This window comes from Dermacentor andersoni, chromosome 7 (genome assembly GCF_023375885.2).
Source record: "Dermacentor andersoni chromosome 7, qqDerAnde1_hic_scaffold, whole genome shotgun sequence".
Classification (NCBI taxonomy): Eukaryota; Metazoa; Arthropoda; class Arachnida; order Ixodida; family Ixodidae; genus Dermacentor; species Dermacentor andersoni.
In genome coordinates this window covers 162,243,311-162,268,041 of record NC_092820.1, presented here as the reverse complement: position 1 = coordinate 162,268,041, position 24,731 = coordinate 162,243,311, and the positions used below count along the sequence as shown (strand labels likewise).

General features: G+C 49.2%; 1 protein-coding gene across 1 annotated transcript in view; it reads left to right on the top strand.

Annotated features, from left to right (window-relative positions):
* Ser (protein serrate) overlaps window positions 1–24,731 on the top strand; it is a 122,185-nt gene that overhangs the window by 94,356 nt on the left and 3,098 nt on the right. The window contains exons 3-15 of the mRNA XM_050180408.2: window positions 1,295–1,701; window positions 2,696–2,977; window positions 4,479–4,697; window positions 5,670–5,889; window positions 9,664–9,777; window positions 10,053–10,166; window positions 10,299–10,412; window positions 11,274–11,390; window positions 17,404–17,631; window positions 18,122–18,246; window positions 19,443–19,700; window positions 21,512–21,625; window positions 23,354–23,519. Coding sequence (XP_050036365.2) covers window positions 1,295–1,701; window positions 2,696–2,977; window positions 4,479–4,697; window positions 5,670–5,889; window positions 9,664–9,777; window positions 10,053–10,166; window positions 10,299–10,412; window positions 11,274–11,390; window positions 17,404–17,631; window positions 18,122–18,246; window positions 19,443–19,700; window positions 21,512–21,625; window positions 23,354–23,519 — 2,478 coding nt within the window. The remainder of the gene's footprint in view (window positions 1–1,294; window positions 1,702–2,695; window positions 2,978–4,478; window positions 4,698–5,669; window positions 5,890–9,663; window positions 9,778–10,052; window positions 10,167–10,298; window positions 10,413–11,273; window positions 11,391–17,403; window positions 17,632–18,121; window positions 18,247–19,442; window positions 19,701–21,511; window positions 21,626–23,353; window positions 23,520–24,731) is intronic.

Here is a 24,731-nt window from a genome sequence, read left to right as displayed (position 1 = left end):
CATCGTGTCGTAAGAGTCAAATACTGGAATTAGAAGTTGCGCAAGTTGCGACTACTTTTACCGAGCCACAACGGCCAAAATACGAAAAATAAGTGTTTCGAAATTTGTGACGTCACACCGACGCTACGGAGCGAAACTTGAGAAAAAAATTGAACTTTGACTTTAATTCTTTTCTTTTAATAATCAACCTATTACACATTATTAGTAACCATTGCTCTTCCGGATTTCGGTGCCAAAATAAGCGTCTGCCCATAGGCTCGATTACGTCAGTGCTGAGGAGGAAGTGTCTAATGCTCTCAGAGCAGTCGAAGATTGCTATGGCATAGCCCTGAAAGAAGTCGAAGGTCCCCGCGTGCAGCACCTCCGTGGTTACCGGTTAGGATAAACAAACAAAAAAAGGAGGAGGCGCAGGCCGCATGGAGCGCAGCTTCCAGCGAACAAATTTACGCGCAAATGGTTTCAACGTCAAAAGTTCACGTGTCGCCGCGTGAAGCAAGTGTTATTAAGCTATACGGCAACCACATTGCGGAGGATCGTCGTTGTCACTGGCCCTACTCTTAAAGATCTGTAGTGAGGAACAACAACTCTTACATCCTATATATATATATATATATATTTGGAGCATCCACACTTCCGTCACTATGTACTGCCCGGCAACAGTGCAGTCGAAACACACGGAATACGCCTTTAAACTTATGCCACTGCCGGTACGCACGTAGCGCGAGAGGCCCTCAGTGATGGGAGGCATGCATAGTTTCGTATTTTATACAAAACTCTGCGACCAGAGCGTGGCCTCAGAGATCGTGCGGCGCGCGTAGGGATATCACGATTAGAGACTTTCAGGAAGAAAGTTTTTCTTTTTTTTTTTCGATATGGGCGGCACAGTGACACACCTGTCTTCGCGCAGCGTCGCCGCCTTGCTTCTTTTTTTTTCCTGCCCCTAGCTGCCACGTGTGTCCGCGTCGTTTCGTGCCTACATACAAACCCCTTTTGTATGGTGAACGTGTAAGGGGTTACAGCAAGTACGGACGCGAGCATAAGTAAAAAGAAACGGACAGGACAGAAGCAGCAGCCCGAACAAAGGAGAAATCGCGGCTGCGAACTTCAGCCATTCTTGCTGCAAAGGGTTGTCGTCTGCTACTGCTCCCGCGCGTACTGTTGGAAGCGCCCGCTAGGTGGCTATCAGTGGCGACTTGTGCTCGCCTCCGTACTTGCTGGAACCCCTTATATGTTCACCACGCGCCAACTGGCCCAGCAAACCACACTACTAAACCCCTTTTTGTGTGTCCCGCAGACGTGGACCGGCCTATCGAGCGGCTCGCCTACTCGGGCCTGGTGCTGCCCAGCGAGGAGTGGCACACGCTGCGGCACCCGGGCCGAGCCGCGCAGCTCTCGTACCGCATACGGGTCACGTGCGCGGCCAACTACTACGGGCCGAGCTGCTGGACGCTGTGCAAGCCGCGCGACGACCGCTTCGGCCACTACCGGTGCTCGCGCGACGGCTCCAAGCTGTGCCGGCCGGGCTGGTCGGGCGCCACGTGCGAGACGCCCGTGTGCCGCCGCGGATGCCACCCCGTGCACGGGTACTGCGAGCGGCCCGGCGAGTGCGTCTGCCGGCCGGGCTGGAAGTCCGAGCTGTGCGACCACTGCGCCCCCTACCCGGGCTGCCGGCACGGATACTGCAACAACACGCCCTGGCAGGTGAGCTGTAGCAGCCCACACGGATTTCCGTATGTACGCAGTTAGCTTTATCTGACGCTGCGGTGCGTTCACAGAGATCACTACCGAGAGCCCGCAGAGAGAGAAAACCCTTAGTTCAAGAACGGAGAGATCGAAGGAGGGTGGAGCCTGCAGAGGTTTGCATAAAGGCCCTTCCAATGATGCTCCGCTCTTCCTATTGCACTCAAGCGCATTTGTCAAGATTACCTGCAACTTCGTTTAATCACGCGGCTTTCTGGGTTTCGCAAGACAAAATTTATCAGTCTCGCTGTATTAGTGTTCACACTGAGCCTGGATCGCTATCTGCAAGGTTTCGCGTTGACACATCTGGGCCTGTGAGTATTCTTTGCGCAAACGAACGTAAACTCAGGTGACACCCGGAACAGGACCTCACCATGTTCCCCGTAGTCGCAGCAAGGCGTACCCGAGTGAACTGGACGAATGAGTTCCCAATATAGTCGGCGAGTAAAAGTGAATAAAATTGAAAATTCACCCGCGGAGGCGTACATTACCACGTTCGTCGCCGTCCAGATTCAAATCAATCAATCAATCAATCAATCAATCAATCAATCAATCAATCAATCAATCAATCAATCAATCAATCAATCTGAAACGGAGGTACGCCACCACCTATAGAGCTCTTAATAAGCAAGGAATACCAGAGAGCGAAAAAGCTGAGGAGATGGAAGCCTTACAGGTGCGACATCTGGCTGTAACGCAAGCTCCCTCTATCGCCATGCCAGCCGTGGCGATGGAGGAGTCTATACAGTATAGTTGGCCCGATTGCTCCCTTCCACTCTTGCACTGCTATCAGGGTGTCACGTTCTGGTTGGATCGGTTTAGCGGACGGCGCGGGGAACACCGTGGCTCGTTCTCGCTTCCTCTTGTGTGCGAGCATTCCTTGCGTGTGTATACACGTTCGCGAGCCACACACGCATACGAGTTCCAGAGATCGAACCCCGCTCCGCGCGCGCAGTGCATCTGCGACCTGAACTGGGGCGGCATCCTGTGCGACCAGGACCTGAACTACTGCGGCACCCACGAGCCGTGCATGAACGGCGGCACGTGCGAGCACACGGCGGGGCCGCAGCACTACCTGTGCCGCTGCCGGCCGGGCTTCTCCGGCACCAACTGCGAGCTGGGCCGCGGGCCGCAGGGCTGCCTGCCGGCCGCCTGCCTCAACGGCGGCAGCTGCGTCCAGCGCAACGGCACCTGGGCCTGCGCCTGCGCGCCCGGCTGGACCGGATCCCGATGCCAGGTAACGTGTAACGCCTCGTATATACTTAGTGCAATGTGAAAGTGCGGTATAGATTCACGTTTCCTCTCTCTCTCTTTAGCTTCCCATTCCCCTCCACACGTGTAGGGTAGCAAACAGGACTCAGTGTGGTTAACCTCCCTGCCTCTCCTTCTTCCCTTCTCTCTCATATATTGTCACTTGCAGATGTTAGTGCTGGTCGAATGAGTACACTCGTGTGACGACAAAAGCTGTAGCTATAGTCGAACTTAAGCGTGTCGCTTTGTCGAATGAGCTTCGCTCGAGCGACACGGGCAGAAGAAAACACGGAATAAACGAAATTTACACTGTTGGAAAACTGTCGCGTTAATAAGCGTTACCGTGAGGCGTCCCTTTACAGTTTTCATTCGACGAGCCTCCGGTAATTAGGCATATAGTTCTACCCTTACTTCTATATCTACTGCGCTGCCACTTCTCCCCACCGCATGCGACTCTCCGCTGCAGCTCAACTTCGGGCTGCGTTTCCCCAACTTCGGAGCGAGCCAGGGACTTGGCGTCGTCTATAAAATGCAGTTCACTGTCAGCTCCCTGCAAATTGCAGCCTAAGTTTCCACACTTGCAAGTCCTTGCATTGACTTACCTGCATGCAATTACAGGAATATATCGAGAGGCGGAAGCTTCGTACCTGTATACATATACATGTATAAGCCGTTGAATATAGTGGTGTGTTCTAAATATTGTCTTTAGTAAGCCCCGAGACACAGATTGCTGATCAGTACCAAGCACTGCATGGACACGAACGTGACACATCGCGACGCACTTGCCCCCGATTCGCACATACGTATGCACGCAATGCCACATGGTGACGTTAGGCCTAACGCCTCAATTTTATCTCATTCTCATATTCGTGGTACCTTTTTGGCATCGCCCGTAACTCACCCCAATCTCGGTGTCGACAAACAGCGATAACGGAAATGACAGACAGGAGATAGGGGTGCATAGACCACTGACGCCAACTGTCCCCCAACATTTATTCGTTTACCGTCTAAAAAGGTCACGCTTACATCACGCGGCACGTAATATGCTCTGTTTCCCTTTACCTTCTAACATATTGCGTACGCGTCTATATATAAGCACTATAAGCACTGTATGTCGACCCCTTCAAGTAGTCCCAGGAGCGCACTTCTGTTATTGGGTGCAATCAAACAATAAATCACGAGATAAACGATAAAAAACACGTACGTCTTCTGTCAGTTCACAGGTGTAATGCACAAAGACCGCCCAACGGAACAGCGTGCATGATACTCAATAGATCCTTTGAATTCATAATGGAAACAGCGCGAACAAGACGACGACGGAGTGAAAGGACACAGGACGAGCCCTGACCTGTGTCCTTTCACTCCGTCGTCGTCTTGTTAGCGCTGTTCCCATTATGAATGTACACCAACTCGCCTAACTTTCCACTCTAAGATCCTTTGAAGTTCCTTTCGCTAAATAGTGACGGTATATATCTGTGGTCGCGCAGGAGCTGAGCGGCTGCCTGGCGCGTCCGTGCCAGAACGGCGGCGACTGCGTGGCCTCCCCGCAGCCTCCGGGCTTCCGGTGCATCTGCCCCGTGGGCTACGGAGGCGCGCGCTGCGAACGTGACGAGGACCCTTGCCACCCGAACCCGTGCGCGCACGGCGCCTCCTGCTTCAGCCTCGGCTCGCACGACTACTACTGCCACTGCACCGACCGCTACCAGGTATATACGCGTAATTGAACGCCGACGCATAAGAATGTCAAACACACTTAGGAGTGAAACGAGGGTGCTTTTTTCGTTTTGTTTGTTTCTTACATCCATGCAAGCACCCTTTGCTCGTGGTGCCCCTAACACTCCGAAAGGCTATCAACCCCGGAACAAGATATTTAGACCTTGAAGTGTGTGTGTGTTTTTTTTTAGAGTGTAGCGTATACATCCCCGCAGCGTCCTGACAAAGCCGCGAAAGGGCTCAGTGGTCGCTTATCCGGAGTCAAAGCTCCACTTTTACACAAGTAAAACCAGTGAGAGGGGGCCAACGCTTACGTTGTGCGACAGTGTAGCCTCGGATACAAGGCGTGTTCTCAGGGCGCTCCAGTCTGAGCAGGCCGCGTTCCAACGCGCAGCACCGTAAAAATGTTGGCAGAATTATTGTGGTGTTATCCATGAAATCAAAGTACCCCTAATGGTGTAAAAACGTACAGCGAGAGAGTAAAGCATCTTTATTAATAATATTTGAATGGCGAGAGCAGTGTGGGAGGAACTCTCAGTCCAGGGTCCCTAAGATGATTCCGGCGATGTTTCGAAAAATTCTTACGCCCTTGTGTGCGCTTTTGGTTTGTTCCATTGGTCAATACCCTTAACCTTAAATGTCTAAAAAAAACAAAAAGAATTAACGCGAATGACGCGTGCCAGTAAGTCACGTGCGTTCGCACCATCAAGCTTCTCATTGGCTGGCGCCTGTTGAAACTTCCCTCTGCCTTCGCTGGTCGTACCGTCCCATAATCCCGCTTTTTCTTTTTTTTTCTATTTTTGCCACCGCAGTGCCTCCAATCCATACAACGTAACATACGAAAATACGTGGCTAGGAAACATTTCGGCATACACCTTTGAGGGCAGCGTCTGACCCCTTTTCCTGCATTAGTTCCCGAAGGGAGTTCGCACCCCTGACCCCTGCTCGCGCCGCGTTCCTCGCAGGGCAAGAACTGCACGCAGGACAGACCGTGCGGCGGTCCCGGCGGCCAGCCGTGCTCGCCCCCGGCCTCCCTGCAGGGCTGTGCGGCCGTCGAAGAGCACGGCGGCGGGGCCTCGGTGTGCGGCCCGCACGGCCGCTGCGTCGCCACCGGCAGCGCGGCGGCGGCGGCCACGTCGAGCTGCGTCTGCGACGCCGGATACACGGGCCGCTACTGTCACGAGAGTAAGCGTGTACTCTTGTTCCGACTTTGCGGGGAGGAAAAAAAAAGCTGAATTTATTTGTCATTCAGACGCACAAACTGAAATTTGCGAGTGTCCTTGAAAGTTCGCAATGCCAAGTTGTCTTTAAATACAGACCTCAATTTCAACGACGTACAGCACGAAGGACAAGGAGGGCGACGGACGACATACACTGGCCGGCCTTGTCCTTCGCGCTGTACGTCGTTTTTATCATGCAACCACCCTAGCTCGATTTAAAGTTACAGTCATAGGCGGAGAAGAAAATACGCTTTATCGTGGAATCCCTGGTCTGTATACTTTTTCTTTTTTGCTCACGGGCGTACAATCGTAAGGTCGGTATAGTAAGTCAGCGGAAGCTCCGCAGAGACTGTTGGCATGAACACGGCTTTCACGTTTAACTGCTGTGAACCGCTTTATTAGTTGGTGCCGGTGAATCAAACGGGGCTCAAACTTTTTCCATGCCCTGCCTGCGACGATTAAAAGTGTTTTCCTCCCGGTCTGCCTCAGAGAAAAACACATCTTATGCGGCATATTCCGAAGATTATCCCCCCGTAAAAAGCCATTGAAGCTTGCTCGGATACATCGAATTTCGTTATGTGTACGGCCAGATTTTAATGCAGTAAAGGAAGTGTAGAGGTGCAAAAGCACAAGAACTTCAGATACACATTTAGAACAAAATATACCATTCATTCGCGACATGCCGAACTTGGCGTATCACCAAAGCGGCCATGCGCTATGTTGCTTTTGAAGTTGGCTTTTCCTAACTGCTTAGAGTCATACGGTGGAGTTGGACGTTCTGGTAAGTGAATGCGGCAATGTCACCCTACATGGATGAGGCGAGTTATTGGTGCACCTGTAAGAATTCTGTTGGTAACTTTTCGTGACACTGATAAAGAAAAAATTGTTTTGGCCATTTTCGGCGATAACGACGAAACTTCACGCCAGTCATCAACACGTGAGGCTGCAGGACGCAGCATCATAACTCACTCTTCGGCTCTTCTGGAACCCCCACTTTGCGTGGGCGGCTGTGTTGCCGAGACATTTAGATCGATCCCGATATCAATGCCCGATGTATACTCTCGCAAGGATTTTAATGTGGTGCCATATCTCAGTAGGTCTACCGGGAAGCTATATATCGCTGGATTTTGACAATCGTATCCTTCTATGGTTCCTTCCCTCTTTCTCATTCCGATCAATCACAAATTCCTCCGTGATCATAGCATTTTCCTTCGTCCTATCACGTATACAACAGAGTACACATCGTGCGCTCATTTTCGGGGAAGCTCGCACGTCAAAACACCGCTTCAATGAAAATTCCGGAGAAGCCCGCCGCCGCACCTGTAGCTCGACTGTACCAGTGCCGTTCAGGAATGCAAACAAAAGCGAATAGAAATGTTATCAGCTGCCACGGGAGAAGAAAAACGCGCTCGGGAGGGAATCATTTTTTTCCTCGCACCTGCAGCTACGTAGGCGCAGGCCAAGACGGCGGGATACAGCCTCTCGCGGGTAGGGGCGTATACCGCACTAAGCGCTTTTCTCAAATGCGCTTTTTACGACGTCGCTCGTTACAGCGAGCCTCGCAATGAGCTGCCTTTTCTCGGCGGCGGTGGCGCTTCATTCGCTCCCTCGCCATTTCTTTGCCGCCGTGCTGGCGGAGGTAAAGTGTAGCCCGTGGAGCCGGCGGCTGCTCCCGCAATGAGCAGCGTGATCGCAGTACGAGAGGGAATCTCGCGAGGCCCCACAAAGAACCAGAGAGCGCTTCGGTGGTGGCAGCGGCGGCGCGCTGAGTGGTGCCCGGTCGCTTATTGACTCTCTTTCTGGGAAGAAGAGCCCTTCGCCTCCTGGCCGCCCTGTGCAGGAGTGCCACCGCCATACGCGCTCGTTTCGGCTGCCCCGCACGAGGGCACAATGCACGCCGCGGGACTTCCATCGTTTGCTCCTTGGCGGTCCACTTGTCGTGATGTTTACGCGGTTGGGAGTCAATTCTGCGGCGAATCAGTAGCTTAGGCTCATGAACCACGCTCCGCATACTCCTCTTTCGAGGTGACTGTTCTTTGGGAAAGAACGGCCGTTCTGCGGGAAGGTGCAAGCAAATGGAATTATGGAACCTTAATTCTGATAGAGTTGCATATGCCTTTAGCCAAAGGTGTACGTTTTTCATTTCCTTTTTCTTTCTTTTTTTTTTGAGTGAGGCAGCGAACTGTGATTTCCTTACGATGTCAGACGTCACACGTGGTCTGTTGCCTTTTGTTCACAGGACGGAGAGGGAAAAGAGAGATGTGGATGACAGGTGAAGGGGAGCAGGGACTACCTTGTTAAGAGGGCATCAGAAGAGTAGTCGTACAACCATCGGCACAAAGGCAAATGCTTCACACTCAACCAAGACTCCTGCTACAAACCTACGATACCCGCACGAAGTGCAGGAAGCGAGTCATTAAATGAGCACGATCGGCGCGGCGCGCCTGCCGCGAGAAAAATGTAACCTCTTCTGGAACCCGACCAGAGTCTGCGCGTTGGCTTATTGACAGAGGGAGGGACAGAATGCACCGACGTGCAGACGATACACCTACCCCTCGACAAGCTCGAGATAAGGGCCGCCAAAGCAGACGACGCTACAGCTTGCAGGCCCGTGACCTCACGAGGCCTAGCGCGGCAGGTCTCCGGCCAGACCAGTGACCATCGAAACGAGCGCGTGGCCAGTGTATATAAACACCGCCGGAAGGGCTGCAGGAGATAAAACGAAAGCACTGGCCGGGAAAGGGGGGAGGGGGCGTCGCGCGGCAGGGCGCGCATACGCGCTTCAATTACGCTCCACAGTAGCCGACGCGTGTTGAGACCGCGCCGCCGCCGATTCTCTGGAACAACTGTAGTGGGCGGGAGGGGGGGTTGAGGGCGCGCTCTTTGTAGCCCGCTTGTCGTTCCGTGCGCGGGTGGCAGGCGCGGGTGAAGGGCAGAAGATCGAAACGTCGCCCGACCTGCGATGCAGGGAGCGCACGCGGGAGGCGGGGGTCTTCTCTCGCCGCCGCCGCCCAGAAGCCGGCCGTGGGCTCCGCTCCCGCTTCCAACCGGATGCGGCGCGCCGAGAATGGAATGCCGCTCCTCCGGTTGTTCTCTCGGCCTCAACGCGCGCAAGTGGCGGCGCGGGGGCTCCAGCCGCGCTGGACACTGGAGCACGCGCGCGCCTGTCACTTCGCAAACGAGCTGCTCGGCCCAAAGAGCGGCCGCTGCTACCAGCCGCTCCCTTCTTCCCTCCCGCGTCACCCCCCCCCCCCCCCCTCCATTCAGCCTCACGGTATCCGAACCCCTCTCGCCGTGTTCAGATGAAACGCGATCATCGAAGTCCGCCCAGCTCGTTCACCGCACGGCTACTCGGCAGGGGCAGCAGAGACACGCGTCTGCGTATCTGTGCCCTTGACGTTGCGCATACACGCCATATTGGGTGCAAATAACTCTCAGTTGGGGTTAGGGCGACGTGGGCACGCAGCATATCTATCGTTTAGACCAGTGGTACACAAAGAACATAATTAACACACTCACTAAGATCAGAGCTTCTCCAAATGAGATGATGGAGCTTGCGGGAAATATCTAAACCACGAATAAGAATGTTGTCACTGGATTTCTGTCTTTCTTTGACAAGATGCTGCATTTCTGTCTGGAACCAATTATCTATGCACATTGATCTGATGAAATGAATGCTGCACGCAAATTTTATTATATTAGTTCATGCTAAATGTCCCTTGCCATTGTTGCATTGCAGACATCAATGACTGTGCTCATCAACCGTGCGTAAATGGAGGAACTTGTGTGGATGCAGTCAACAGCTACAAGTGCATCTGCCCAGAGGGATGGGAAGGCCCACACTGTAGCAAAAGTATGTAGAATTCTGTTCTCACAAAGCATACAAGTGTCATTCTGTTTCACTCCTGCATGCACGTTGCATAGCTGATTAGCTGATGCATGCTGTCCAACTGGATTTAAGAAGAACTTACTCTTGGAAGATATACTCTATCTTTGTGCAAAAGACACCAAACTGGTCAGCCAGTTTTGTAAAATTGGATACTATCCAGCGTTACTGGGCAACACATTTGTGATGTAGTCTCACCAACACAGTAAGACGATGTCTATAATGCAGTCTTACATTTTTAGATCGAGACGAATGCCAACCCAATCCATGCCACAATGGAGGCAGATGTACAGACTTGATTGCCGACTTCCTTTGTGAATGTCAAGGAACGTGGAAAGGGAAGACCTGCAACCTCCGTGAGTATACTCCCTGTCAGCACATACAAACAACCACAGAGCGAGCTGCCACAAGAGTGCGATACAAATTTATTTTAGTCTTATCCCCATGGCTGCTTGGTTCTATACTTACACCTCTTGACACTGTTCCAGGGGATTCTCACTGTGATAGTGACACATGCCTCAATGGTGGTACCTGTGAAGACATTGGCGACACCTTCGTCTGCCATTGCCCAGAAAACTACCATGGTCACACGTGTCAAATTGGTAAGTACTCTCGAGCCACCTGTGCTACAGAATCGTAAACTAGAGTTTCTGCACAAAGGCAACATGGGGAGGTATTTATTCTGTAAGAGTCCACTTGGAGGACATGTCCATTTCGTCTGCTGCTGAAGTGCTGATTGGCTGTGGTGCCTTGCTGCTGTAGATGCACAGCCAAGCCCAGCCAATAAGAATTTCAACAGCAGACGAAACAGACATACACACTAGGTGGACTTTTACAGAATACCTCTCCTGGTCACACAACCTGCTTTGATTTGGCACAGGCTCAATCAAGCTTTAACTTGATGTTTTATTTATTACTTTATCTCAAAATGGCACATCCCTCCCAACCATCCTGCTGAATATGCATATTTTCAATTCAGGGATGGCATCTATAACCTATACAACTAAAATTAATGGCAGCAATATATACGACACCACACACAAGGATGGCCTGGTTGTAGCCAAATTCTTTGTCTGGTTACTTCTTGTTTTGAAGGTTTCAGTAATTCTATATGTAATATGTACCGTCTTTATGAAATTAGATAAAGCCACTGCCCCCGTGACCACAGTTGACTCTGGAATGTTCAGTCAGCATCCAGTTGTATTTGCATTATTTGAAAGCTCTGGAGAAGAAGGTACATGGTTGTCCTCACTCACCCCCTAATACTTTACGGCACCAGGACCCTGATGAGCGGCAGCATGATGCAACCAGGATTCAGTAGTGTTCATGCTCCCAGTGGCTTTGTTTCTTCTGACAAAGGCTTCACATTCAAAGTGCGGTAATTCACGTGGCTGGTGACAGTGAAAACTTTGCAAGTGGCTCTCCACAATGGTGATATAAAAGTTCATTTCTCCCACTTGCAGCTAAGGTCAATGGCTGCGAGTCCAACCCATGCCAGAATGGAGCCACGTGTGTTAACAGTGGCCGTGGTTTCTCCTGCATGTGCAGAGAAGGTTTTGAAGGACCACTCTGCCAACAAAGTAAGTGCCTGTAGCGTCACACACTGACTTGCATGGTATTAACCCAGCCTTTCCATACTGTTTCACTACAGCCATTTAATTTCTTCATTTAAAAAGCTATGTCTGAAGGAGTTGTCAAAAGGACTTGTCAAGCAATGCCAAAGAGATGCTCTTCAACAAACAGTCTGCACTGTATGCTACAGGTTTGACGAGGCATACACACGGCTCAGCTATTGAAAATTGCTATTAATAATCGCAGTTCAGCCTCACCATGTACTGCACCTTAATGTTGACTGATTACTTTTGCATAGCTGGAATGGCTTTGAAGGTTTTTTTTTTTTCCTTTGTTTCCAGCTTGCTGTGAATAAAATGAGAGATTGCCCCCCGCCGTTGTGGCGATAGAAAATGATCAAATGAAGAATGGTGTGCCCCAAGGAACCTGCTGTCCATAGGGAAAATATATATATATATATATATATATATATATATATATATATATATATATATATATATATATTGTAGTGGGTAACATGCATGTGGCGCTGTGCGGACTGTCACCGCTGCGCCGCGAGACCCGAGCTCGGGCTGCTGATGCGAACGGCTAGGACTCGCGATCAAGAGCTACTTGCGATCCCTCGTACGAGCTGCAATAAACCCCCTTACATTTGGTGGAGCTGCGGGGTCGACCTCGGAAACTGGAACTCCGAAGCCGGACGCTACCGACTGCTGCGACCATGCCTGACGAAACCACCCAGGAACATGCACCACAGCCTCCGGCGGTCATCGTTTCCGGTGTGTTGCGCCAGCGTGATCCTGCCATCTTTAGCGGCACCGATGATCATGACGTGGAGGATTGGTTGTCATCTTACGAACGGGTGAGCCAACATAACAAGTGGGACGACGTCACCAAGTTGCACAACGTGTTGTTTTACTTAACCGGCGTCGCGAACCTCTGGTTCCGAAACCACGAGCACGATTTCGCAACATGGAGCACATTCAAAACAAGTTTCGCTGAAGTGTTCGGGCGCCCCGCTGTGCGCAAGCTTCGCGCAGAACAACGCTTACGGGGGCGTGCGCAACATCACGGTGAAACTTTCACAAGTTACATCGAAGATGTCATTGACCTGTGTAAGCGCGTGAATCCGTCAATGTCAGAACAGGACAAGATAAAACACATTATGAAAGGCATTGATGAGGACGCCTTTCAGATGTTGTTAGCGAAGGATCCGCGTACCGTGGCCGAAGTTATCAATTTGTGCCAAAGTTTTGACGAGCTACGGAAACAACGCATCTTAGCTCGGCGCCCACCGCCTACGGAAGATTCGCTAGCAGCATTAATTATTGGCGACAACCACACAACTTTGCTGACGCAAATAAAAGAATTTGTGCGCGAGGAGGTCGCACGACAGCTCTCGATTTTGCCGACCACGGAGAAGCCTTCTCAATGTTTGACTCCAGCGCTCCGACAGATAATTCAAGAGCAAGTGACCGAAGCTCTTCCACCTCCGTGTCAGCCGGCTCCCGTGGCCGCGCCTCTGACGTATGCTGAAGCCGTTGCGCGGGCGCCTCGTCTACAGGGGTTCTCTCCTCCGCCTTCAGCGCCTCGCCCGCCGGTGTTCTCTCCTCCGCCTTCGCCTCGCCAGCCGGCGGATCCCTTTTTCAGTGCACAGCAGCAGGGTCCAAATCCTTGGCGCACTGCTGACAACCGCCCAATATGCTATGCCTGCGGTACCCCGGGTCATGTAGTGCGCTTCTGCCGCCGGCGCTTGCCGGCCTTCGTGGGCACCCCGCGACGACCCAGCTCCGACTTCCGACCTTTCCGTATGCCTTCACGACCACCACCAGAAGTCTACGCTGCTGATGACATACCGGCACCGCAGTCACAGCTCTACGGCACTCGTCGCTCGCCTTCCCCTCGTCGGCGCTCACTCTCACCCATGCGTCGTAGACCCAGTGCCAGTACTGCTGAGGCGGAAAACTGATTTCCGCAGTTCCTGAGGCACGAACTGCGTCATCGTCGGAACATCAAAGTCCTCGTTTTTCCCCCGCTAACGTTATTGAAGTGTGCGTTGATGGCATCAAATCCCTTGCGCTCGTCGATACAGGTGCTGCTGTATCCGTGATTAGCGAGAAGCTTTGTCGTGCATTGCGGAAAGTGACCATGAAGCCTTCGATTCCATTGCTTAGAACAGCCAGTGCGCAACAAGTACAGCCAGTCGCTATGTGCACTGCCAGAGTGCTGATTCGAGACATTTTGTATTCCATTGATTTCTTTGTGTTAACTTGTTGCTCCCACGATGTCATTCTCGGTTGGGATTTTCTATCGCGCCATCATGCCGTCATCGACTGTGCACGTGCTGAGGTTCAGTTCTCCGTTCTGTGCGATTTGCCATCTCGCGACTTTCTAGTTCACGATCTTAGCAGGATCTGTGTAGCTTCAGATACTGACCTTCCTCCTCACAGTGCTGTATTTGTCCCTCTTTCATGTGCATCGCTTGCCGAAGCGACGGTCATGTTTACACCCGCTGCCGTCTTCATTCGCCGCCAGCCTATATTGTTGCCTTTCGCCCTCCTCACGGTTCACCATGGTGCTGCAGAAATACTGATTTCTAACCCAAATTCGTACACTTTGGCTTTGCACTGTGGCGAGACTATTGGTACCATCGAGTCTGTGGACGCTGACGCTATTGTGCATTTCCCCATGGCCGACGACGTCGATACTGCCAACGTAACAGCACTGACGCCCCATGTGCCATCTAACCGAGTCCCACCGGATGTTTTTTGTCGCTCCATTGCCGATGACCTCGAGCCGACACAACGTGAGCGGCTAATTACTCTTTTAAATGAGTTTCACGCGTCTTTTGACTGGAACCAAGCATCGTTAGGCCGCACAAGTACCGTCTCTCACCACATTGATACGGGACATCACGCACCATTACGCCAGCGTCCGTACCGCGTGTCATCCACCGAGCGTCGTGTCATCACCGAGCAAATTGAAGACATGCTTGACCGTGGTGTTATCAAGCCATCGTGCAGCCCTTGGTCATCGCCCGTAGTACTCGTTAAGAAAAAAAATGGCTCGATTCGTTTCTGTGTGGACTATCGTCGCCTCAACAAGATTACACGAAAAGATGTCTATCCTCTACCGCGCATAGATGACGCCCTGGATTGTCTACATGGTGCTGAATTCTTTTCTTCTTTGGACTTGCGATCGGGCTATTGGCAAGTGCCAGTGGATGAATCCGACCGCCCGAAAACAGCTTTCATTACGCCTGATGGCCTGTATGAGTTTACAGTAATGCCATTCGGCCTCTGCAATGCGCCCGCGACATTCGAAAGAATGATGGACAATATTCTGCGAGGCCTCAAATGGAAGACGTGCCTGTGTTATTTAGACGACGTGGTAGTTTTCTCCCCTGATTTCACCACTCACCTCTCTCGTCTACGCGAAGTCCTTACTTGTCTTGCCACCGCCGGCCTTCAACTTAACTTGAAAAAGTGCCGCTTCGGCGCCCGACAGCTGACCATACTTGGCCATGTGGTTTCCAAAGACGGCGTCCTTCCCGACCCTGACAAACTTCGTGCTGTCGCAGAATTTCCGCGGCCGACTACACTGAAAGAGCTCCGAAGTTTTATCGGCCTTTGCTCGTATTTTCGACGCTTTGTACGCAATTTTGCCTGCATCATCGCTCCTCTGACGAAGCTCCTGGCTGGCCCAGGTGACCTTCGCGATTGGACTCCGGCATGTGACCAAGCCTTCACCACTTTGCGTCGTCTGCTTACCTCACCACCTGTTCTACGCCACTATGACCCGACTGCACCGACCGAAGTTCATACAGACGCCAGTGGCGTTGGTCTTGGAGCCGTCCTTGCGCAACGCAAGCCTGGTTTTCCGGAATATGTGGTTGCATATGCGAGTCGTGCCCTCACGAAGGCAGAAACCAATTATTCTGTCACAGAAAAAGAATGTTTGGCTATAGTTTGGGCGTTAAACAAATTTCGCCCTTACTTGTATGGCCATCCGTTCGATGTTGTGACAGACCACCACGCGCTCTGCTGGCTTGCGTCACTGAAAGACCCGTCAGGCCGTCTTGGACGTTGGGCTCTTCGGCTCCAAGAATTTGACATTCGCGTCATCTATCGATCCGGGCGCCAACATTCTGATGCCGATGCACTCTCCCGATCACCCATGAGATCCGACGAAACGCCACCCTCACCCGTAGAGTGCCCGGTTGCTACACTTGCTGTTACTGACATGCCGTCTGAACAAAGGAAAGACCCGTGGATTGTGTCTCTCATTGGCATTCTTCACAGTTCTTCAAAGGCTACATGCCCTCGAGCCCTTCGTCGCCAAGCCACCCATTTCGTGCTACGGGACGCCATCTTGTACCGCCGAAACTATCAGCCGGACGGTCGCAAATGGCTGCTAGTCATCCCTCGCCATTTGCGCTCCGACATATGCACGTATTTCCACGCCGACCCCCAACAAGCTCATGCTGGCGTCCTGAAAACCTACGAGCGGCTCCGTCAGCGCTACTACTGGCGCGGCATGTATTCTTATGTCCGCAAATACATTCGGTCATGTGTAGCCTGTCAGCGACGCAAGACATCTCCTCATACGACTGGCCCTCTGCAACCTTTGCCGTGTCCTGCACGTCCTTTTGATCGGATTGGCATTGACCTCTATGGGCCTCTTCCATCCACTGCTAAAGGAAATCGTTGGATAATTGTTGCAGTAGACCACCTCACAAGATATGCCGAAACCGCTGCACTTGCTTCGGCTGCTGCTCGCGACGTCGCCGCATTCATGTTACGGCATTTCATCTTACGGCATGGCGCACCGCGAGAACTGCTCAGCGACCGAGGCCGTGTCTTCTTGTCCGAAGTTATTAATGAGCTACTCGCCGCTTGCCGCACTATTCACCGCACCACTACGGCGTATCACCCACAGACTAACGGTCTCACGGAACGGTTCAACCGCACTCTGGGTGACATGCTCACCATGTATGTTGCGTCTGATCATTCCAATTGGGACAATGTCCTCCCTTTTGTGACGTACGCGTATAACACCGCCGTTCAGGCTACCACAGGCTTCTCCCCATTTTTCCTTCTTTATGGACGTGAACCATCCACTACCCTCGACACCATGCTGCCATATCATCCGGATGCCTCTGAATTCACCCCTCTTTCCGAAGTTGCTCGCCATGCTGAAGAGTGCCGCCAACTGGCTCGCTCGTTCACGTCGGATACCCAAGGTATCCACAAAGATCGCCGCGACAACGGGCAGCCCACACAGTCCTTCGCCGTGGACTCTCACGTCTGGCTTCAGCTGCCCTTCCAATCTCCAGGCCTTAGCCCAAAGCTTGCTCCAAAATATCAGGGTCCGTACCGGATCGTCGCGTGTACATCGCCGGTGAATTATGTGGTGGAACCGGTGACGCCATCTTCGGACAAACGCCGCCGTGGCCGCGAGACGGTTCACGTCAGTCGTCTGAAGCCGTACCACGACCCCCTTATCGTGTCATCACCTTAGGTCGCCAGGATGGCTCCTCTTCGCGGCGGGGGCAATTGTAGTGGGTAACATGCATGTGGCGCTGTGCGGACTGTCACCGCTGCGCCGCGAGACCCGAGCTCGGGCTGCTGATGCGAACGGCTAGGACTCGCGATCAAGAGCTACTTGCGATCCCTCGTACGAGCTGCAATAAACCCCCTTACAATATATATATATATATATATATATATATATATATATATATATATATATATATATAACGGACTTGCTTTGCTTTCGTTTGTTTTTATAATGTTGATTATACCAAACCAGAAAATCTGGAAGTGTTAGACATTTTCATCTCGATTATAAAATAGTGGCTGATAAGCATTAAGATAAGCATCTCAGAATTGAATCCAAGATAGCAATTGTTGTCTGACATGGAGCTGTGAGCATATAAATCCTCCTTCGCAAGATATTCCCAAACTATTCCTAGAGTCAGTGTTGACGCACTGCTATACAATGTGCGACTGTACTGTGCAGATGTGGACGACTGTGCTTCATCGCCCTGCCACAATGGCGGTCGTTGCATTGATGGAGTGAACTGGTTCCGGTGCGAATGTGCACGTGGTTTTGCTGGCCCTGACTGTCGCATCAATGTGGATGAGTGTGCTTCGAATCCATGTGCCCCGGGCAGTGTCTGTGTGGATGCCATCGGAGACTTCGAGTGCCGCTGTCCACCTGGCCGTACGGGCAAGCGATGCAACGTTGGTGAGTCCCTCTCTTTTATTCCCCTTTATTTTTCTTTTGAGAGGGGTGGGGGGGGGGGGCACAGCAATGTAGCAACACAAATGCATTTCAGATCAAATAAATAATGGCCGCATGGGCTACAAACAATAAATTGTAACCTCTTGAAACTTTTGTGTGCTCATGGGTGCATCATCATGTGCGCACAATGATTCAATTTACATGTAAATATGAAACATCCATAGTGGAGGCTCTTCTCATTCATAGAATATTATAGCTAAGAAAAAAGAAATGAGGTAACTGAATTGCCACACATGTGTAATTATGTTGCATTCTCATCTGAAGTGATCATCAGGCGCTGCTGTTTAAACATGTATCACATTAGTCTATGTTTTCAACATTACTTGTGCTGTGGATCCACCACAATGGATATGTAGCCATGAAAAGCTCATGCCACAGTGAATTCTCAGCTGCAAATAGTACTAAATGTTATGCGATTCCTTTTTCTTTTCAGTACTTGTCACTCCAGCCACCTATCAGCCCTGTGAATGGAAAGGCATCATGTACCCCGAGGGAAGTCGATGGCAAGAAGACTGTTCTCTTTGCAGCTGTCATTCTGGAGCCGTGACTTGCATTCCAGTGAGTTCCTTACGTGTGACTGGCACATCTGACTACCTAGAGCAAACACGACGATGCCACATGCTTGGCTAAGCAAGCACTGCTGCAGAAAGCACACACAGATATAAGCTATTGAAACACAAATGCCCACCATCCTAAGGAGAAACAAAATGAACATTTTTTAAAAGCCTTTGTGAGCCCGACTGGAACTTTCATCTTGCATACAGTGCCTGTCCATTAACAGGTTAACAAGTAGTGCAATGCTAACAGCAAACAACAAACCACACTGCATGAGACCACTGTTGATTTGGAATCCTCTCAATGTTTAAGGACAAAATTAGAACTGAAGGGCAACACCCCTGTCAATTCCTCTCATCGCCAGATATCTTACAATCTTCCAGGCAGCTTTGGATTTTTATTTTTTTATGAAGTTTCTTGCATGAGAAGCTTATTGAAACTGCCTGGTTGGATGCTTTTTATTTTTTACTACAACACATTTTCTTTTTCTTCGTAAACAATTACTGAATAATGATTATCAACCTCGCAATACATAGCTTGTAATGTAACATATGTTGAATTCCAATGGCGGGGTCGGAGCAAGTTTTTCTGCTCGTTTCAGAGCAAGTTTGTTCCAATGGCAGAGTGAGGGCGGGGGTAAGGTGTTCCAATGAGAGAGTCAGAGGGGATTCAGAGCGGGAGTCACTCCGTGGAGCAGAAAAAGATGCTCCGCCAAAATCGGCGGAGTGGACCGGAACTCTGCGTCACCTATTTCCTTTACTACGTTTGTCTGCTGGGAGGCGCCACCGGTCACGACTCGCGAGGAAGCAAAAGCTGCTGCATGCTTGGCGAGATATCCATTCCGCACTTTTAAAAAGCAACAGGTGAACGGCGCTGAAGAGACAAGTGACCGGTGCGGCGGTGCTGGGAGCAAACAGCGGAAGGAAATGACAACCCGCAAGGCATCCTGGGTAACTCGGAGATAGAAGCTCCACTTCTGCCTTGCTCCGGCGGCGCAGGTTGTGTTCCACTCGCGGATTTGGAGGCGTTGCTCTATGCCAGAGTCGAGTGCTCACTCGCGGAGTCCGTCGGCTGCTCCGACTCCGCCATTGGAATTCAACAATAGAGTTGTGAAAATTGAACATGGCATCATTGCACATCCCCTATAGATTGTGCAGTCATGGATTATAGAAGTTACAAAACAGGTGCACTTTTTACAGAGTGCGTGCCCAGAGTCTGGCTGCGACCCGTCTGGACCTGCAGAGCAATGTCCACCAGGTGAAGCCTGCTTGTCTGGCCCACCTACAGAGTCTTGCTTCGTCAGGCCCTGCGCCCAGGGTGGCCAACCCATTGGTCACTGTGGGCCGCTGCTGCCGGGGTTGGCCAACCAGTCCTCCAGCTGCCTTCCCAATGCAGCTGAGCCCAGCAACGCTTGTGCCAAAATCACGCTGCTCTTCGATCGCCGTGCCATGGCACCAGTGAGTAAATGCCATCCTTGCAACTTAATAAATAAGCAATATTAAAGTACAGCATATCATGATTATGTGTAGACATGGCGGGTGATTCTCTTGCTTTCTCCTTTTGTGATTCATGTTTGTTGGTGCCATTTGCAAGATAGAAAAGTACAGCTTTATTCACTAAGAAAGCTGCATTAATAAACTTGCATAACACATGTTCGTTGGTGCCAAAATGTGTAATAATGTATACATACTCCTAGCGTAATGAATAATTTACTTCCACAGAAAAAGATTAATTCTTTCTAGATGTTATAATTTGAAATACTAGTATGTAACTCTGGCACTGTTGTCAAATATATTATCTAACACAGTGCCCTTTCTAATAAATAACCTTGCCGGCTCAGATATGGGTTGAGGTACTTTTATGTGCATTCTTGAAGACATTATCATCACTCTTGTTTTTTCGTGTCTACCGGTTTTCTGTGTTATAGGCAACATTCATTGACATTCCAACAATATTTTAATTTGTAATGCCTGTGGGCTCACCTCTTTAATGCATGTTGACTGTGACAAGATAATTATGGAGAGTCAAAGAACATTGAAAGTTTTTAGCAGTACTTACATGCTTAAGAATATTTGGACATTGACAAAGTGAATTCAGAATATGTTGAGGTGCAAACGTAAGCATGCTACTCAGCAGTTCCTGGCAGATCAGCGTTTACAATTTTATGTATGTTGATATGCTAATATTAAACCATTTCCACGTGGTGACAGAATTGTCAGTTCACAGAACCGGAGCAGATTATGTGTCTCGCAGTTGCCTGTCGCAGAGAGAAAAATTTCGAGGATGCTTAAGCTTCAACTTTAAGAGTATAACGCAATAGTATTCAAAGATCCCTGACCTCTCCTCAGGCCTCCTGGTAACTGGAACGTACGTAACTGTAATGTTTACTGGGAAACGCTGGCTGCGAACGCTATGCACGAAGGCAGGTTTTCTTGTAGAAACTTGGCCACTTGCGTGGGCCGCGATGCGGCAGAGGCGAGCGCCAGCTGGAGGTATTGCAAGGAACTGGGCACGGTGCCGCTTCGTGGCCCCCGAGATACTCGCGCACGCAAGTGACGGTCGCCGTGGCCGGTCTATGAATGGTAGAAATGCTGGAAAAGTGTTTTATTTGAGTTTCCGCATAACATAATTATGTTTTCTCGTATAGTCAAATTACAATCCGATGCTATCATGTCTGTAGGTTGTGTGTAAGTCGTACTTCATGATTTTTCAACGTATTTTAGCTTGAGAAATTCAATTCAGTAACTTCCTTGCGCCACGTGGAGGCCTGAGTATGGGTGATTCGAAAATCTTTTTGGTGAAGCGACGTTCGACACCGAACGCCGGACTTTCCGCGACAAAAAAAACTGCAGGTATAAAGAAGAGGCTAACCAGCTATTACTCGCTATTATGTACTATGGCATTCATTTTCATTAAGTATCTTGTTGTGATTAGCAGCCTAAGTGTAATTAAGGAATAAAGATACTATCTTGGGCCCAGTCAAGCTGTTTCGCACAGCTTTTTGCCCAAGGGCATCGACCATGTGTATGGTGAAATAAAATGAATTGAATTGCTAGCTGTAGCATGTTAGCTCAAACTAAGCACTAGTTTTAAACTGATGCCTTCTACTTTCTTCTATTCATAACCAGAAGCTATTCATATCACTAAATCTTGAAAAACATCAAGTTCTCAGTTTGCCATTCTTATTCTAAAATGCTTAGATGCTAACTGCTACAATGCCGTTTCCGTGCCTTTCAACAACTTAATGAAGCCTAAAACTACTTTTCAGGGAATCACGGTGGAATCGGTTTGCAGCAACATACGAAGACTGTCCATCCGGCGCTCAATCATCATTCTGTGTGCACAAAAGCTGACAGATGCTGACAGTATTGAAGTGACAGTGGCAAGTATTATAATTACATCATTTTTATTATAATTAATACAACTACTACCACTGGTATGTGTTGCATGGTCTATTGTAGAGTAATGTTTGTACAGCCTGTTAGCTAGCTTAGCAGGACTCACTGAGGAACTATCAGACATTGTTTGGGATATCATTGGCCTTAGTGAGATCAGAACTGGTGAGGCTGATACAGTGCTGACTAATGGCCATGTCCTCTGTTATAGAGGCCTCCCATGTAAGAATCAATATGGGGTAGGATTCCTAATCCATAAAGACATAGCGGGCAACATGGACGAATTCTACAGCACTAATGAGATGGTAGCAGTAGCCGTAATCAAACATAATAAGAGGTATGGATTAATGGTAGTACAAGCCTATGCTCCAACATCCAGTTCCAATGATGATGAAGTAGATCAGTTTTATGAAGATGTTGAATTAGCGATGGGAAAAGTGCAAACTCAGTATACTGTAGTAATGGGCGACTTCAATGCAAAAGTGTGGAAAAGGCAGGCTGGCGAACAAGCATTTGGCAACTACGGCGTCGATTGTAGGAACGATTGTAGGAACGAGGCAGTGAGGGTAAGAGCAGACAAATTCAGGCAGGTACTTGCAAACAAATATGCAGCCATAGAACAGAGAGATGAAGGTGACATAGAGGTAACAAATGAAACTGTAACTAGGCTAGCTTCAAAGGCAGCAAGTGATGTGGGAGGCAAGGCAAGCTCTCCCAAATAACAAAGGACCTAATAAAGAAACGACAAAGAATAAAAGTGTCCAACTCAAGAGATAAGATAGAATTCACGGAACTGTCAAAACTGATCAACAAGGCGAAAATGTGATATTCGAAACTATAACGTGAGAAAGACGTAAAAAATGAACACAGCCTGAAATCTGTGAGAAGGAAACTTGGCATAGGACAAACCAAGATGTATGCATTGAAAGATAAGCAGGGTAATATCATCAGCAATCTAGAAGGTATAGTAAAAGCAGTGGAAGAATTCTATACTGACCTATACAGTACCCAGAGGAGTCAGGATACCTCCATTCAAAGCAGTAATGAACACGATACAGAAACTCCTCCTATAAGTAGCGATGAGGTCAGAAGGGCCTTGCGAGACATGAAACGAGGAAAAGCGGCAGGAGAAGATGGAATAACAGTTCATTTAATTGAAGATGGAGGAGACAATGCTTGGAAAACTGGCAGCTCTCTATACGAAGTGTATTGACTTCAAGGGTCCCAGAAAACTGGAAGAGTTCAAACATTATACTAATCCACAAAAAGGGAGACGTTAAAGAAATTAAAAATTATACGCCCATTAGCTTACTTCCAGTATCATATAAAATATTCATGAATATAATCTCCAATAGAACTAGGGCAACACCGGACTTCAGTCAACCAAGGGAACAGGCTGGTTGCAGGAAGGGAGACTCTACCATGGATCACATCCATGTCATCAATCAGGTAATCGAGAAATCCGCAGAGTACAATCAGCCTCTCTATATGGCTTTCATAGATTATGAAAAGGCACTTGATTAAATAGAGATACCAGCAGGCATAGAGGCATTGAGTAGTCAGTGCTTAAATTTCTTCCACTAAAGCAGGGCAACAGGAAATAACACGGCGTGTGTGGGAAATATGTACTGTGTGAAAAACTTTTTGCTTGACAAGGAATGTCCTGTAATTCTTTGTTGTCTGCATGCTGTGACACTGTATGTTCATTCCTGCAGTTCACACCAAGTCGTCCATCAGCATCGACTTACGCAGCAGTGAGTGAGACAGCAAGGTCCCTGGCTGATGTGATCAGCCGCAAGCTCACCAACCACACAGCACTGTCTTCAGTCATTGAAGTGAAGGTGGAGACATCCTTTGTGGGCCTTGACCAGAAGAACACAGGTCAGTGCTCTACGCAAAGATCACCCGTGTGGATGCCTGTAGCAAAATGACAGGCAAAGGCCACAAGCAGAGGCTTGCCATTGAAACCAACTGGCAGCTGATACAGTCGAACCTTGTTAAACGAAGTCACATCTGACATGAAAGTACTTTCATTATGATTTGGTGAGAAAGTTTCTAGATTTACTTTATTGTACGCAATAATTCATTATATCCATGTGCATTATATTGAGGTTAGATTGTACTCCAGTTGCATAGCAGATGGCGACAACTTAGAGAGAAAATGTTGATCGTAAACTTAAGTCCAAATCCAGATAGCGCTCTGCAAGTGTATTTTGTTAAGATTTTATAAACTTTGCCTTTGTTCTCATGTAACATGCTGGTGCATATCATTCCCTGAATGTTGTTCGAGCTGATTTCACAAGAATAACACTTGTACATGGTTGATAGATTCCACTAATGTAACAGACACTAATTACATCTTTAAACTAGATTAAACCATGATCTGATTATGAGGCAGGCTATAGTGGGGAACTCCAAATGAATTTTGACCACCTGGGTTCCTTTAACGAGCACCTAAATCTACGTACAGCCCAACATACACGATTGATTGCTGGCTGGAGGATGCATGTATATGATAGTAATTATGATGCAACATCGATGCCTGGAAGAATATGTCACAGTATCTCAAGCTGCCTGAATTACTTCGGGCATGCCAGCAGCTAATTATGCAATGCCATTTCAGTACATATTTGCAGCATGGATTCAAATGAACATAGCATAGAATAAATTAGAATAAATAGATGTTATGCACACACATTTCCAAAGGAGGCCAAAATGCAAGTTCTTCTAAGGATGCTTGCTGAAGTTACTTGTGCAGAAGTTCAACATTTATTGGAACAAACAATGACTGCCTTGATTATTTGGTTTTAAGATCTTTAAGCTACACATGGGTTTTGAAGGGTGTTGCTGTAGAGGAACCTGAATTAATTTTCAATGCCCATATTTTTTATATGCACCAAGTGTAGTGTGGCCAGAAATCAAACCTAAAGCGCTGTGCTCAGGAGAATGGCACATCCGCTGGATCTTGACTGTAGGTGTCGAGATCCAGTGGGTGTGTCTTGACTTTTGGGTTAATACTATCAAAACTGCTGCTACTCAGTTACTAATACGGCAAAGATAAGCTAAAGTATCCGACATTACCATACTCATCAT